The 17491-nt window shown below is 27.8% G+C and overlaps 1 protein-coding gene across 1 annotated transcript; it reads right to left on the reverse strand.

Moving 5' to 3' along the window:
* Nucleotides 1–1502: 1502 nt before the first annotated feature.
* Nucleotides 1503–5588, reverse strand: LOC107016485 (aluminum-activated malate transporter 8-like). The gene is made up of 5 exons (XM_027914028.1): nucleotides 5256–5588; nucleotides 4634–4774; nucleotides 3481–3744; nucleotides 2289–2407; nucleotides 1503–2113 (listed from the first exon to the last, which is right to left on the reverse strand). Exons 1-5 carry the CDS (start codon nucleotides 5539–5541, stop codon nucleotides 1670–1672), a joined length of 1254 nt encoding a protein of 417 aa, XP_027769829.1. The 5' UTR covers nucleotides 5542–5588; the 3' UTR covers nucleotides 1503–1669.
* Nucleotides 5589–17491: the final 11903 nt, after the last annotated feature.

Here is a 17491-nt window from a genome sequence, read left to right on the forward strand (position 1 = left end):
ATATGGTTTTGTGGTTTTTTTGGTACTCAATCTTTCATGTTTTTAGTACATTTTCAAATCAATTGATATTTTTTTTACTATTTGAAGATTTTCTTTTGTTTTTAAAATTATTATGTATTTTTAGTTTAATTTTATAATAACCACATATACATAATATTTACGTAATCAGATCATTTGGTAGTGAATCGTCGTCCACTTTGAGCCTGTTTGGATCGGCTCATTTAAAAAATTTTAAAGCACTTTTATAGCATTTAATTAAAATTAAAAACTATTTTTTTCAAGTGGTAACTGGTTCTTACCTTTTCATTTCAGGTTCGGAGATTGAGAATGAAATCGCCTTTGGTAAGAGACACTTTACCCCTTAAAGTGGGAGTTCACATCACGAATCCAAAATAATCGAGCGCCAAAACAAGTATCCAAACACCGGGTTAAAAATAAAAACAAAAAACTATGAAAATTGATAAATATAATTGTAAATGTTCACATGACTGTGTTGGGGTGTTGGGCTTCAACAAGAAATTATTACATTAATGTACACTCAAATTTGTTTGTTTTCATTACCATTTTTGTTATTTATTGTACCAAATCCAAAAGAAAGTTTGTCCACTTAATAACTCATACTGTCTTAAATTATCTATCATGATTTAAAAATAATTATCTCAAATTATTTGTCACGTAAAAATTCAACACAAAATTTAATTATTTTTTCATTCTTTTATCGTTAAAAATAACTATTCCTAAAGACTACACACACTATCAGTAGAACAAATATTTAATAAAGAGAAATTATATCTTACGACGAATATCTTATCGTAAAATAAATACAAATAAAGACACCCAATGAAGATTGAACAAATCTTAAGTCTATATGTATCAAACTTTGTGGGCTTGTGCCTATGAAGCCCAATATATCTTGAGTTGGGCCACTCAATATGATCCATCAAGATCTCGTTGTGGATCGTGACATTTTTTTTTTTTCGCGACACTCATAATGGATCGATCGTTATATATATATATTGAAAATCTATCACACTGAAATAATGAAAAGAAATCTATTTATTTTCTTTAAAAAAATAAAAAACTTTTCACTTTGTAGTTAATCTTTTATCCTTTGTTATCTAGTTTATCCTTATACTCTTAATTTTTTTAGCTACATATTTAAGTTCGCATAAATTTAATATTTTTTAATCTATTCTTCTCTATGTATTAATTTTTTTTCTTATTTTGTATAATCTTTGATTGGGAGTCATCATTGTAAAAAATTAGTAGGGGTGGACATAAACACCGGAAAACCGAAATACCGAATCGAACCGAATTTTTTCAGTTTCGGTATTTCGATTTTCGGTTCGGTATTCGGTTTACTTTTTTGTATTTTTTGGTATTTCGAGTCGGTTTTCAGTATGTAATATTTTGATATTTCGGTTTAAACCGAAATATTATACTAGAATTTATATTATATTAATTAATAATTATTAATGTTAAACATGATATTGTTCGTCAAAAGCTAGATGATATTTCGGTTCGGTATTCAGTATACATTTTACAAGAATCGAAAACCGAAAAAACCGAAAAAAACAAACCAAAATCGAACCGAAATACCGAATGCCATATAAAAGTACAAAAATTTCATATTTTGAATCCGTCTTTGCTTCTGTTATCGACTTTACTTCTATTTTCCTTGTGCTTTTATCTCCTCTTCTATTGCATGTATCTCGCAAACAACATGTTCTCCTTTTTTTTCTAATGCCTCGATTAACCTAGAATTATCCTTCTTTTTTTTCTCCTTTTGGAAATGTTCTTTGATCGAAAGCTCTCCTACCGCCTTAGAGATTTCATCGACGCATCTAGCAACGTCGATGAGTATCGACGCCACCGACATAGCCGTGACGACATCAATTGTGTCTTGTTCTGAGATGGTTTTTGTGGCAATTAAGAGCGCCGCTCTAAGTTCATCGATGGCCCGTATAATGCAAAATTCGCCATCGATGAACTTAGAGCAAGGGGGTTGCGTCCTAGTTTTGATGGACAAAGCAAGATACTTTAATGCATTACTAGATTTCTTTATAATTCTTTTGCAAGCTTCTTTTGTTCTTTTATGAAACTCACTTGGTGCCTGAAAATCAAACACGTGTCAAAATTAGAAATTGTGTATTTGCTTTATTTTACTTTTTATGATACAATTTAATCAATCGATAAAGTATTTAAGTTTTTCTGATTATTTTTACAAAAATAATAATTATGATCTAAAATATGTCCTAAAATTTTTAAATAAATAAATAAATATATACCTTAGATTTAGATTTTAAGTGACCACTAAGAGCATGAAGATGGCAAGCACAATCTCTACCAAGGTTACCAATCTTTAAGTACTCTTTCCCTGGATTATTAAACCTAAATGGTCCATTTGCTGGCTCCCACCATGCAAAATTTGCCTGAAATAATTTTTTTAATATAAGTTATATATACTGATAATATAAAATAAATAAATATACAGTGTCACATCATAAAAGTAATTGCATATAATTCGCGATATAAATATGAAATGATGAAATTAAAATGTATATCTCTCATAAATTCTCAGATGAGAGAATAAGATTATTCAAGCTCAAACGATATTTTTCAACAATCGAGAGTAAATTTCATATATTAGATAACAATATAAAAAACAATCAAAAAGTCACCTTACATATATATATATATATCTACTCACCAATTGCTTGAAAATATTCACTTTCAAAACCTACAAAAGAGTTCACTTTTTTTTTTTCAAATTTTGCAACATAAGCTGAAATATCTCCTCGTTGAAAAATTATACTGTATAAATAGGTTGATTAGACTTTTTTTTTATAACAATGAGCATTTATAACAATATTATAGTATAACAATCGAGTTTTCTTTAAAAATAATATTTCATGTTACACTATTATTTTTTCTTTATAACAATATTTTCCAATAGCATTAGAAAAAACTCCATAACTTCTTTATAATTTTAATCTCCCAATGGAGAGGGGTAGTAAGTTTTTAAAAAGCTTTTATAAAAGAAATTAAGAAAATTTATAATTCTTTTGGGGGAGTGGGTTATGAATTTTTTTACACTCTTTCTGTCTTAATTTACGTGACTTATTTTTCTTTTTAATATTTTTATATTAAATAACAATTTAACTATAAAATATATATTTTAAACCCTTAATAAAAAGATTTACAACCACACAAATTTCTATCATTTATTTTGGCCCACGAGTTCTAAAAGTCTTCCTTTCTTTCTTAAACTCTATGTTGAGTCAAACTACCTCACATAAAATAAAACAGCATGATTTTTTTTTCCGGAGGGAGTGTATAAGCACCTACATAACACCATATATTAGTTATCAAACTAATAAGTGATAGTTTTAGGTATGAAATGACTCACACTCTCAGCAGTTCAAATATAAAACTAAAAAAAAATTAAATAGTTTAACTGTGTTTTTAACGTTCACATACCATCTAAGAAGCTTGCTAGCTTTTCAAGATTTGCAATAATAAGATTATGAAGATCTTTTCCAGCCCATACTGGTCTAATGACCAATGAGATAACCATGACTGTTGCAACACTAACCATAATAGTTGATATCCTATGTTTAACCATCTCCAAATACCTATCACCAGACACTGTGACCAAACTAAATGTTGCCACAGAGAACATGCATCCATAGTCATACCTCCTTTGCATATGTGGATAAAATCTTGTAAATGTACCTAAAGCACCTGTATAATCAGAGGCGGAATCAGAATTTAAACAGTATATGATTTGATTTTGATACTCTAGTTCAACTAGGGATGGACATGGTATGGATGGTATAGTATGGTACTAAAAACTTTGGTTAGGTAATTTTGGTTTTTTAAACGTATTATACCTAATTAATTTGGTATGGATCAGTATTTCAAAGTTTGATTTCTGTATTTTGCGGTACGATCGACTTACATTATAAACTTATATTCCTTTGGTCTCATTTTATGTGGCATTATTTGACCGGGCACGTATTTTGAGAAATAAATGAAGACATTGAAATGTTTATCAAATTGTCCTTCAAAAGTAGACTCACTTTTTTCTCTCCTCATAAATGTATTTTAATACTATTTTTAAAAGAGAAAAGACTCAAATATGCCATCGAACTTTCAGAAAAGACTCATTTATGTCATCAGTTAAAAGTTTGACTTATTTATACCATTAACAATAAAAAGCCGAAAGAAGTATTGAAAATACACCTAACCTTAAAAGAATCTAGGGGTGTATTTCACTCATTGTGAAAGATCAAGGATGTATTTAAGTCCAGTTAATTAAGTAAATGTATGTTTTTAAGACTGTCAATATAGTTTGGAAATGAAGCTAATAATCCATATTCCATTTTTTTTTGGGATTCCCTTCCGGTGTCCGGAGCCCACATGGAGCTCCGACAAAATTTTGGATTTTGCTCTGAAGGGCCTATTAGGGGGTGACACTCCTAACAGAATTTTCTCCATACCTAGGTTTCGAACTCGAGACCTCCGATTAACAATAAAACACTTCCACTAATACACTACAACCCATGTTGGTGTGACGATTTCCATTTTTTTATAATAGAGAAGAAGATTGTATTGTGCATGCATATCATACCTAGAATGAAGACCAAAAACCCAAGAATTATAGGCTCCCCTTCTTTTCCACAAATCTCAGCTAAATATTTAGCTCCAATCCCTAATGACACACCTAATGCTGTTGCAAATGCTATGTTTAAGCACTTTGATATAGTTGCACCTGAAAATAATAAAAACCCTTTAACATGAAAATCAAATGTAAAATATATATATATATATATATATATATATATTAAAAAATTATCTATACTAAACCTATTTAGCATTAGATAATCAACAAAATATGTTAAAGACAAGTAGTTAAACAATAAAATTCATCGCTAAACTATTTAACATCAGATAATCAAAATTTTATGTTAGTCAACATCGAAGTCTGTAGCTAATTATAATTACTCCCTCTGTTTCAAAAAGAATAATTTGTTTCAAAAAGAAAGACCTCTTTATATCTTTTTGGTAACAACTTTCCACGTGGCGTGTTTAAGGCCACAAGATTAAAGGGCAATTTTGTACATTTGACATAACTTTAATTTAGGGACACATGACCAAAAATTTTCTTTATTTTTTTAAACTCCGTGCCAAGTAAAACTAGACCATTCTCTGTAAAATGGAGGGAGTATTCTATTTTTTTAGTGAAAATTTACCAGCAGTGTACTCAAAAGCAACCATTACTGTGAGGACAGCCATGATGGCTGATTGTTCAAAACTATGATAAAGTGGCCATGAATAATAAAACAATATAACCAAAGTTAGTGATAATCCCACTTTGGATGCATGCCAAATTTTTCTTGGATCATTTTTTCCAATATTTATTGTGTTATTAGCAATGTTGTTAATTTTGTTTATCAACTTCATTGGAAACCACTTGAGTTGATTCCACAACATGTTTAAAACACTATTTTTTTCTTGGATTTTGGAATCAATATCCATTGGAAATGATTGAGTTTGGTATAAATTGAGAAAGAAATAAAAAGGTGTTAGGGTGAAAATGTGCACACACCTTGAATACATTAACATGTTCAATTTATAGTTTAGGTGAAACAATGGGATTTGACTTATTTAACTTTTTTGGAAATTTTTCATCCACAAATTGAGCATCTAGCTTTTCCTATATTGATCTTTCATAATGAGAAGGATAACCAGCATTATGTGCGAACTGAGTCTTATATTGATTATTAGATGGGTATTAAGTTCAAATATAAAATGTGTGTCATTGTGCGAGGCTTTTTGGAAAAAATCGTGTGGGCGTGGGTCGCGTGACCTAAAGAGAATAGTATGATCGATAGTATGTTAAAGAGTATTTTAGGGTTGGTTAACCTCTAAGAACTAGTATCAGAGTCAATAATTTAACACTATGAATACAAAAAATGACGAAAAGTTATTATCTTTGGCATGCCAAAGGTAGCTTGGAGATGCATGAGCACAAAAAGTTAGCTACGAGCTTCTTTAAAATAGCGATGAATGTTCAGTCATATGGATGATACAAAATGACTCGAAATTGACCAATGTATCGTGGTGATCATGGCATACGTAGAACTTATTCTAGGCACGAAAAATTATTGAGTGTACGAACAGAGTCATGCATTGATAGTTGAAAACATTGAGAAGTTATACATGAGATGTGGATACACCTATCATGACACCACATACATAATGATGTAGTGTGTGTATTTTTACATGAAGGATATAGTCCACTTTGCATGATGTACCAATAGTTATCATTTAGGCCAAATACATAAGCAGATCTCTAAACTTGTTGGGTTTTTTCCCCCAGTTATCTCAACTACGTCATTTTCCTATTGAATCATTGAACCCCCATAATTTGTTCCGTTTAAACAAACACCGTTGTCTGATGTGGAACCAGATTTGTGAGGAGTATTGATAGAGGATACATATGTTGTTCCACAAATCATTAGTCCAATTGATAGTGAAAATGTTTGAGAATAATTGTGTTTTACTTAAGTCATTTGAACACATTAGAAAACAAATGAGACTAACACGGTTTGTCTTCATTCCTTCAATCAAAATTATTACAATTCGAACACAGTTAAAGACATTTACAATAGAAAAGCTGATCAAAATCAACCTACAGTGTTTTAAAGAAACAAATTATGGGTGGTTCAATGATTCAATTGAAAAATGACATATTTATGATACCTGAGGGAAAAAATCCAACAAGTTAAAGAGATCCGTTTATATATATACTTTCCCACATTTACAATTGTTCCCTAATTAAATATTAAACATTTACTTGTAAATCATCAAAAAGTTGCGTGTATTAGGCGTGTATTTTCACCCCTAATTATAATTAAACCATTTTTTCTTATGTAGCTTGTAGAAAAAAAAAAGGGACCATATATTAATAATATTTAGGACCATCTATTATCTCAAGTGGCAATCTATATATAATTAGAAAGAAAAATCATAGTTTACATTTTAACTGCCTAATAAATGTTTCAAAATATTCTATTGGTAGAAATGTCACTCTTAAAATGCTTCTTGAAAAATGTAAAAAATAAAATAAAATAAACATGCAATATTTTTCAACTGAAAATGCACATGCTTGGATTTTTCAAGCAATTTTCCTATTTTTTTAAAAAATAAAAAAATAATAATTTTAACCAAATATTGTTTTAGTTAATAATCACCCCTAAAAATCACAATTATGGTTATTCTCATGGGTATTTGATTGAATCGGTTAGAAAAAAAATAAATAATATTTTTCATATTGAAAAATTAAGAAGTTTTCCACTATTTTAGTAAAAATATATTTTCTATTGTGTTTTTTTTCAATAAATTGATTCGATAAAAAAATGAAGAGAAAAAATCATATATTATAACATAAAGTTTTCACTATTTCGGTGTAGAAAAAAACCTATTATCTCTAGTAGTGAAAAACGTTATACAAAATCGAATGGAGATTTTCACCTCTCGTCCATTATTTTACTTAATATGTTTTTTAAGAAATTATTAATTAAAAAAGACAATTTTAATAAATTTTTCATATGTAATCTTTGGTATTAATTTAATCTTTCTTCTTATCAAAAGTAAAAATGAAAATGAAAAACAATCTAATCGGGAAAACTATAATATTATTTAAATGGTTACGTATCATATCATAGATTAAGAGTTTAATGTCATATATCGAGGAAGTATGACACTAAATAGGAAGAGAAGCGAGCAAGATGGAAAAAAACGAGTGAGATAGTCATGTATCTCAGATACGTGCGAATTACACCAGATACATACAAATAGAGGTATCTAGTATGTATTTTGTATGATTCACGTATATCCGGGATACCAAATACATAGAAGAACGGCGAGTAAGATGGGAGGGAAGCGAGCTAGATTTGTATATAATCGTCTATCTAGAACAAATACAGACTTTGACTCCATGTATCTCAAGATACGTGTATCTCGACACACCAAATCTGATAATTAAGAGTCATAATACTATAAAATAAAATGTATCTAAATAATTAACGCATAAACTAATAAGATTTCTGTACGTTGTCCAAATTAATTTGACTAGAATTATATTTGTACCACTTGATTTTATTTTATTTTTCAACTTGGAAGTGCTAGCAATCCCTAAGAAGAAATTAAATAGAAAAAGATCTACTAATTTATTATTTCTTGTTTGCTAAAATACACTAGACTTCGGTCCAAATATATTTTACGCATTTTGGATTTGGACATTTTTTTTATGTCAAACATGAATGATCGGAATTAAAATTTAAAGTTTATGGGTTTAAATTTTCAGTTTCTAAGTTATTGTATTTTAATTTTGATAATTTATGTATGTTTAATAAATTTTAAAACTATAAAATTTAAACCAAAATTATTAAATTCGCCTAAACTCATTAATCATATCCTTAGCTCTACCCAAGAAAATATAGTGTGTCTCAATATTTACATAAATTTGATCGATAAAAATAAAAATATATGTTATATATTGAGATATACGGAGATTATAATATCAGATATTGTCATCTTCCACTATTATCAACTATTGGCTACCGCCTGGCCGCCCACCAGTATTTACTATCATTACCATCATTTTTGTCAATTACTATAATAATAAGTCATCACAACTAGCTGCCTTTTACGATTATCACCATCAAACACCATAATCAAAACAACCACCCATCATTGCCAACAATCATTACCCTCGTCATTAGATATTATTATTATCCATCACAAATATTAGTTGTCACCGTCAATCATTACTGTTTACTATCATCGTCACTAGCTAGCTATTACCTATAAACCACCATTAACAGGGTCGGAGCCACCTTGTATTAGGGGGATTCATCTGAACCACCTTTGGCGAAAAATTATACTATACATGGTCGAAATAAATTTTTATGTATATATAGTAGATATCGAGCCCCCTTCAGCTACTTCGTGTGTCTACTTTGACTACTTCGTGTGTCTATCCTATTTTTAATATGTCGATATCTAATCTCATTCATTTGTTTTGCCATTCGAATGTCCTTCAATAGAAAATTACATTTTTTATATATGGCTAAAGTTATTTCTTAGATATATATAGCAGATGTTCAACTCCTTTCTATTTCTCATGTGTTTATTTCTTTATATTTTGACCAATATTAATGAAAATTCTGACTCCACCACTTATCGTCACCCATGATTTTGTGTATTGTTATTGAGCTTTTCACAAAACTATTTCAAAAGAAAAAGAGAGTATTATGCCTACGTTTAGAGAGGGAAGTTTCATGGTTAATTAATAAGATCATTCAATTTTCAATTGTTATACTAAAGTTACAAAACTATCTTTTATAACCAAAAAAAAAAATCAACTATATTCTATATATCATAAAAATTTCTAAAAAAAAAAAAGAGCAAAATTTAACGTTGAAAAACACAAGTGGTTTACCACATCTATAAAATTGTCCTATAAGTATAGCTACATTAGCAACCCACCTTATCTAATATCAATATTTCACCACTTGATAAATCAAAACAAACTTATTTTTTGTACAAACCTAATGGCTAATACCATATGGAGTTGTACATTTTTAATTGGGAAATATTATCTTATTATATTTATTTATATACTCATATCATATATATTAGTTTTACCTATAATTGCAAACAATTATGTATCTTATCACTAATTAAGAATTTTATATCATATATACATGTATTTTTATAACTTGATACATCAAAAAAGGAAGAGAGACAAGCGAGATATATAGTCACGTATCTCAAATATACGCGAATCACACTAGATACATGCGTATGTATCTGGTGAGATCCGCATGTATCTGGAATATCGGATACATATAGGGTGACGAGCAAGATGGGAGGGAGGCTTTGTCTATGTATCACACGTACCTGTGAATCCGCTTGAGTACAGTGTATCTAGAACACACTACATCCAATGTTAACTACATATGTTTCGAGATACATGCATCTTGACGTATCAGGATACACCAAAATTTGATAAGATTTATAATAGTAATAACTAAAATATGTCTAAGTTATTAGCTCCTAAACTATTAGAATTTATGTAAGTTTTCCTTTTTAATTTATTTCTTTTAAGTAGATAAAAAAATATTTTCTTTTAAATTTATATATATATATATATATATATATATATATATTAATTTTTTATTGTAAAACACATTTTTATGATTTTTTAATAATAACTAAAAGTTGAATGACCACTTGCGAAATTAATTATGATAAATAAAAGTTAAATAAGAAATTAATTGATGTTTTTTTTAATCAAACTATTAGATCATAGACATAACCAATCCTAAAAACCAAGGACATTTTAATTTTATAAGACTTTTTATCAAATTGTTCAAGAGTAGTGTACTAAATAGAATTAATAAATGAAATGAAGTACCACTTATCTTATTTTAGATATTTAATTAGTTTTTTGCCCAAGTGGGGATGTGTGGTGGATACATTTTCGAATGGATAAATTAATCATATATACTTGTAATTTATCAATTGGTAAATTTATGTGGTAGTGTTTGAAATAAGAAAGAAAAATAAAAATAAGATTTACTTATAAATTTGTGGTTGTTAGAATGGTAGGTTAATTAGCTTATTAATTTGTCCTCCTCCTAAATCATATATATTAAAAATATTAAATATCAAAATTAATAAAGGACAATTTTCAACCTAAAAAGTAAAAACCGATAGATTTGACTATTAAGTCAAAATTATTAAAATAACAATGAAGTTTTATTCATTGATTCGCACACATTAAACCCTAAATTCTAAATCCTGAACACATGTATATATATTTGAACCCAATATTTGCTATTAAATTGAACAATTTTATCATTAAACTCCACATGTTTTTTTTATGAAATACTTTGTTATTTTTTAATTTATATTCATCAATCGCAGTTTTCCACTTAAAAAATTGACGGAGTTTCTCGACTTTCATAAATTAAAAGAAATCAATTGAGGGACTCTTTCGATTAAAAAAGCGGTTTTAATCCTTATATTATTGCATAATTTCAATTTTAGTCCTTGTGTCCTCGCACAATCAGAACTAAACATTTATAGCACATACAATATCAGGTAAATAGTGGATTGTGAAAGAGACCGATTTTAATATCATAATTAATAAATGAACCTTGAATTTAACTTAATCGGAAAAATTAGCTCATGAGATGAAAATACTTTTCAACTTTCCTAGTCCTCATTAAGAGAATTCACGTAAACTTAATAACCTTTCGTGTTATCACTCTTTAGGTGTATCTAAACACAATTACAATCACTAATTCTCATTATCTTGAATTGAACAAAGTACCCTTTGAAAAAGTGATTAACTTTTTTGAAAATAATGACAATCTCTATGAAGAAAAATCCTCTAGGGTTTACCCAACTTCTAAAAAATTATTCCATACTTAGGTAAAAGAAAAAAAATTATATTTTTTGGTCATACTTGCACATAAACTTGACCTAATTTCCATGTCATAGCTTTACTTGTAATATTTTTTGTGTGGCTAATAAAAAAACATGCAAATGAAGTGTATAAACACACTTTAAGTCTAGCCAAATCAATAGATCTTAAATATATAAAATTCTAAAGGTCAAGAAATCTTGATTAGACTTGTATCAAATAATTAAAATATGAAATTTGTTGAAAAAATAATAAATTAATTAAATGAAGTGTACAACCAACTATTTAATGATTTGTTGTGCAAGAGGTATTTGGTGATTTATGACTCTTTTTTATCATGATAAATTCGTCAATGATCAGATGATTTCAGAATTTGAAGTTTACGAATTCTGAATGATTTTTAAAAAATTCAAAATAGTATGAAGTGTCCTTAAGTTTACGCTATTACAAATTCCATCATATTTTTCATCTCGAATACATGTATATGTCGGTTCCAGATACATGAATATGACATATCAGTCAGATACATATCATTAGGTTTATCTAATTAAGGGTTGTAACAACAATCTAAGGAGAAAGTCACGCTTGTAACAATTTTGGAGTATCACAACTTCTAAAAAAATTAAAATCCTTCCATTTTTCTCGAGATTCAACAAGCTTTACACTTCTTTTTATTCTCCATATATATATATATATATATATATATATATATATATATGATACATTAAATATGTACTAGATTCAATAAGATTGTGTTTGATCCATCAAGTATACTAAAAAGGGAAAATTGTATATAATGACAAACTAATAAATCAAATTAAATTTATAATCATAACTTTGATTTAATTGTGCCCTGTAGCAAACTGTTTGTCAATCACCTCTCTCCCTCAAACTCTGGCTCGCCACTCTCCCTCTCTTGCTCGCTTCCTCTCACTTTTATACAAACACAAGTGTATAAAATACATTTATGTTTGTATAAAGCGAGAAAAATTATATATATACATATATTTTCGTTTCCCTCTCTTCCCTCTGCCAGATCTTGCTCGCCACTCTCCCAGATCTCGCTCGCCACCCTCGCCTCTATCGCTTATACAGACAGATGTATAAATTGTGTTTCTATTTGTATAAAGAGAGAGAAATTGTATATACACTTGCAAATATATATATATCTTCGTCCTATACACTTATAATTATAAAATACAAATATTACCCTGCCCAATTTTCTTTTATCTTTCTCTCTTTCTCGTTTTATACGTACTCAAATTATATAATTGATTTGTATACAATTGCTTCTTTTTTTATATGTATAGCGAATTATACAATTGGTTTCTTTGTATATGTATAACGAATTATACATATTTATGTTTGCTATGGAGCGCAATTATGCAAACTTTGCTATAGCATACAAATATTAATTTTATGTTTGCTATATGTGAAAGTTGTTCTACTAAAAACTAACCGATAATATGAAGTTAGTACATGTTGGCCCATTGGGCTTTAATTAGAAAATACATGTTACTCAATTGGGCTTCAATTAGGAGTTCACGGTCAGCCCATTTTTGTTAAACCGCGATCTTTACAAAAATGTTGTTGCACCAAAACAAGATGTTTACGGGGAGTGTCCTTTCATAATAATGTAATTATGTATATTCGTCGTGATTTTTCCTCTTCCTCCTCTCCTTTTTTACCATTTTCTTTATACGTACAGTAGAAAACTGAATTCTCATACTTATACATGATTATTTTGGATCAATTTTGGTCGAAAAATACTATTTTCGTAGAACACCAAGTGAATCTATTAATTTTGTAAGGTTTGAATTGAATCTTGCTATTATATTTGGAGTTGATTGGATCAATTACGAAGCAAAAATGTATCCTTAAAATTTCTATATAAAAGGTTTTTCAGAATTTTAACCCTGACGAATCGTGAAAATTTCAGTCACAAATGCTAAAAGAAAATCTTCTAGATAAGTCAAGATTTTTTCCATCACTAAATAGCATGATATGTTGGTGAACTTCTACGCAACATGTTGTGATGATTTAGTTTATTTTTGACTATAAAAGGTTGTTTTTCTTTAATAAGGTCAAAATTCAAACTATAATACCAAAATAATCTTATTTGTATATTCGATTAAATTTAAACAGATTAAAATAATCGAGTTAATAAATGAATGGTCACCATTCACCAAAGGTTACTTAACTAGGTTGAGATAAATTGGTCAAGATGAACTAATGGTTATCAATCACTTAATTATATTTAATGCTAAGATAATAAGATTAAGATGTACTTTTTATTATTTAGTCAAATAAAAGGAACCTAGCTATATGAAATTGAGTAATCCTACGAGGGGAAAAATAAAAGGAATTATTCCAATGACTTAGCTATGAATTTTTGTTCGTTGCTAATATATTTATATCTGTTAATTAAAAAATCGAACATGTTGCAAAACTAGCACTGGATAATATTTATTTGTCAAATTTCGCGATAAAAGAATCCATTTCTATTTTCGTTAATTTTTAAGTCGATGAATTCACATTTTATTTCATCGTCAAAATTAATTTGCAATGAAACTTTTTTCTTTAAAAAAATATTTCATATTTTAAATAAAGGATCAAAATAGTTCTTCTTCTTTGGGTTAAGGCTCAAAGTGATTCTTGAATTTTCATATAGAGCAGTAACAGTCCCTCATGTTTGCAATATTGGTGCACTTTTGATTCTCATCCAAAATTTTGTCTTAGCATTGATTTTATTCATAACCTATGTATGGAATGTGCAATCGTCATTTTATATATTTAGTAGAAATAACAACTGCATATGAAAGTATGTAAGAAGAAAAATACTTTGTTTTGTTTAGTAGAAGTCATATTGCAGGTAAAGTCGAGAGGTTCATCACGATAATTTCACATGTAATAGTATGATTTTTTCTTTTTCCGCAAAGTAATATGTTAAGATGTTCTTAGTTTAGCTGCAGTAATATTTCTAGTGAACAAAACAAGGTGTTTTTCTTATGACCTTCTCTCAGATAGAGTTATTATTTCTACTAAATATATAAAAAGACGATTGGACATTTTTTATATAAAATTCTGGCAAAATTAACGTTAAAAAATAGATAAAATTTTAGAATAGGACCAAAAGTGCACCAATATTCAAACATAAGAGACTATTAGTGCTCTATGTGAAAAATTAAGAATCACTTTAATCCTTAATCCAAAGATGAGGAACTATTTTGAGTGCGGAGATTTATTTTTCACATGATATTAGAGTAAGATCCATAACCGCAAGAGATAAAAAAATTTTAATTAAGTTAGGCAAAATTTATTAATTTATAGTATCTGTTAATTTCCTAGGGATGAGGGGTGGAAATGGGTCAATTGGACCCTTTATAATTAGAATAGAAAAACAATGGACAAAGGACCAAAATCACATACTTTTAAGGTAAAATTATCATTTGTTCCTTATAAGTTTATAATTATATAAAAAATTCAAACTGAAATAATAATATAACCGCTGATACATTAATCTAATTCACGAGATACATTAATCATTAAGTAAGATAAATCATATTTTATACACGATACACATATATGAAGTGCATTTTATACATGATACACTAATATGATCCACGAGATATATTAATTTGATGAGCGAGATACCTTAATTTGATGTGTTGATACATTAATCTGATATATAAAAATGAGGGATTTGGGGAATTTGTAAAACTAATAGAGGATAACGGTAATAAGAAAACTTACGTGGATTTATTAAAAAAAAATTGCCCTACATATATAAAGCTATGAAATTAAGGTGGAAAAGTTTAAATATGTCATCGAACTTCAAGAAAAGAGAAAATATTTATTAATATCATCCGTTGAAAGTTTGATTTATTTGTGTCAGTTCTGTTTGATAAAAGGTCCATATCTATTTTAAAATCTAATCTTTGAATATTTTTAAGCTTTTTGAATTTTTGGGGATTTTACTCACTAATCTTTAAAAAAAATTGTATATCCAAATACAACTTTAAAAACCTCAAATTTTCAAGTTTCAATTTTAAAATCTACGATCAAATGAAAACTCAGATTTACACCATATTCTCATTCAAGAAGGGAAGTAGAAAATATTTTTAATCACTTTATTATATACTTTAACATATGGGTGTTTATATTTCAAATTATTGAATCGATTAATACATATTTACACCACGTAGAATTCATTTTTGAAAAAAAGACTCCATGTAAAAAAAAAATAGTATTTTCAAGGCTCAGCCCCAAAAATATATATTAAGAATGAAGAAAATATATGATACTCTTATTGAAAAACTTAAATTATTATAGTGAGCAAATTTTTTTGTTCATTAATTATAATTTAAACATAATTTAACATCGAAACAATAATCAATGTCTTTCATAATTCACATACATAACGCATAAAATGTAATTGATGACCTAAAAATACACACTAGACACCTCGAAAACCTTCTTTCGACACGACAAATCGTGCGTCATGGATTTTGCCCACGTCGCATTTGTCGTGTCGTGAGAAAGGTAATTTTGTTATGATCGAGATAGGTGACGACATAGAAATGGTAGAGAGAGTGGTTCCATTAATAAGTCACTTCAACTTACAAAGTAATAATCTAGACGAATCTATAATATGTATAAATCATCTCTATCATATAGTTGAGAAAAATAATTTTAAAGCTTCTTTTTAATTATCTCTACTAATTAGTGTGACATGAAAAATTGTAAAAACCTTTAAATTCAAAAGTTTTAGCATAATAATATCTATCGTTTTTTAAAAAATAAAATAAAAAGATAAATATACCCTAGAACTATCGTAAATGGGATGAAGATATCTCTGACATATTTTAGGGATATTGATATTCCTGCCGTCCAAAAATCAAAACATATACACCTTTATATAACTATAAGAACAAATCAAGCAAGTCAAATTCAATGATTTCTAATTTCTACTATCTCCAGCCTCTTTTATTTAATTTGACTACTAGAGTAGATAAAATATTATAATTGTTATTAAAACAATTTCTACTAGTAGTAAAACCATTTTTGTTGACATTGTTATATACTTATTTTTAATTTCATTTTGATCAAGTTGTAAATAACTAAAATGATCAAAAAATATTATTTGTACTATGAGGTCTATAATTTTTATAATTGTGTTTATTTTTCTAGAAAATTTCAGTGGCAGACCTATATAAATAAGGGAGAATTAAGCAAGTCAAAATTTAATGACTTTTTTTTCAAATAGTAAATAAAATTATTATTATTACTATGACAACTTGTGTGCTCTATAAAGCAACATTAACCTAGTTGATTTTAATATGTATTAATGTAAAAAATCTCCTTTTAATCAAATTTTAAATAACTAAAAAAATGAATTATATGTCATATGTACATACTATATGAGATTTATGACTTTTATTTTCATGTCAATTCTTCTCAAATATTAACAATATTAGGAGTTTGATAATTTTGAATTAATTTATTCTTATACATAATTTATTTTTTAATACGAATATAAAGTGTACGAAAAAGTTAGTGAATTCGTCTGAACCCATGAATTTCCACCTAATACCGCCTCACAGACATGTATATTACAAGAAAGGTAACACAAAAGTTAAATTTAGAGGCCTTTTTTTTTTTACTATCTCCATCCTCTTTTGTTTTATTTGTCTATTAAAGTAGATAACATATTATTGTAATCATGATAATTCCTACAAGTACTTATAATATTTTGACTTCCTACAAAATATCCTTGTTGATATTAGTATGTACTAATGTTAATGTCCTTTTGATCACACTTTAAAATGAAACAAATATCATATTGTTTATGATTTTTATGATTGTGTTATTCTTTTGAAAAATTCAGTGGCAGACCTATATATAAGTAACAAGAATCAAGCAAGTCAAATTCAATGACTTCTTTTTCAAAGTATATATATATATATATATATATATATATATATATAT

This window comes from Solanum pennellii, chromosome 1, assembly GCF_001406875.1.
Source record: "Solanum pennellii chromosome 1, SPENNV200".
Classification (NCBI taxonomy): domain Eukaryota; kingdom Viridiplantae; phylum Streptophyta; class Magnoliopsida; order Solanales; family Solanaceae; genus Solanum; species Solanum pennellii.

Bases quoted from the DNA above. Each gene is read 5' to 3' on its own strand.
- LOC107016485 (XM_027914028.1), bottom strand. From the start codon at position 5,541: ATGGATATTGATTCCAAAATCCAAGAAAAAAATAGTGTTTTAAACATG. The intron at 4,775-5,255 runs GTAAATTTTCAC...TATTATTTTCAG, and splicing joins TGCTTTTGAGTACACTGCTG to GTGCAACTATATCAAAGTGC. The intron at 2,408-3,480 runs GTATGTGAACGT...GGTGGGAGCCAG, and splicing joins GCTAGCAAGCTTCTTAGATG to CAAATGGACCATTTAGGTTT.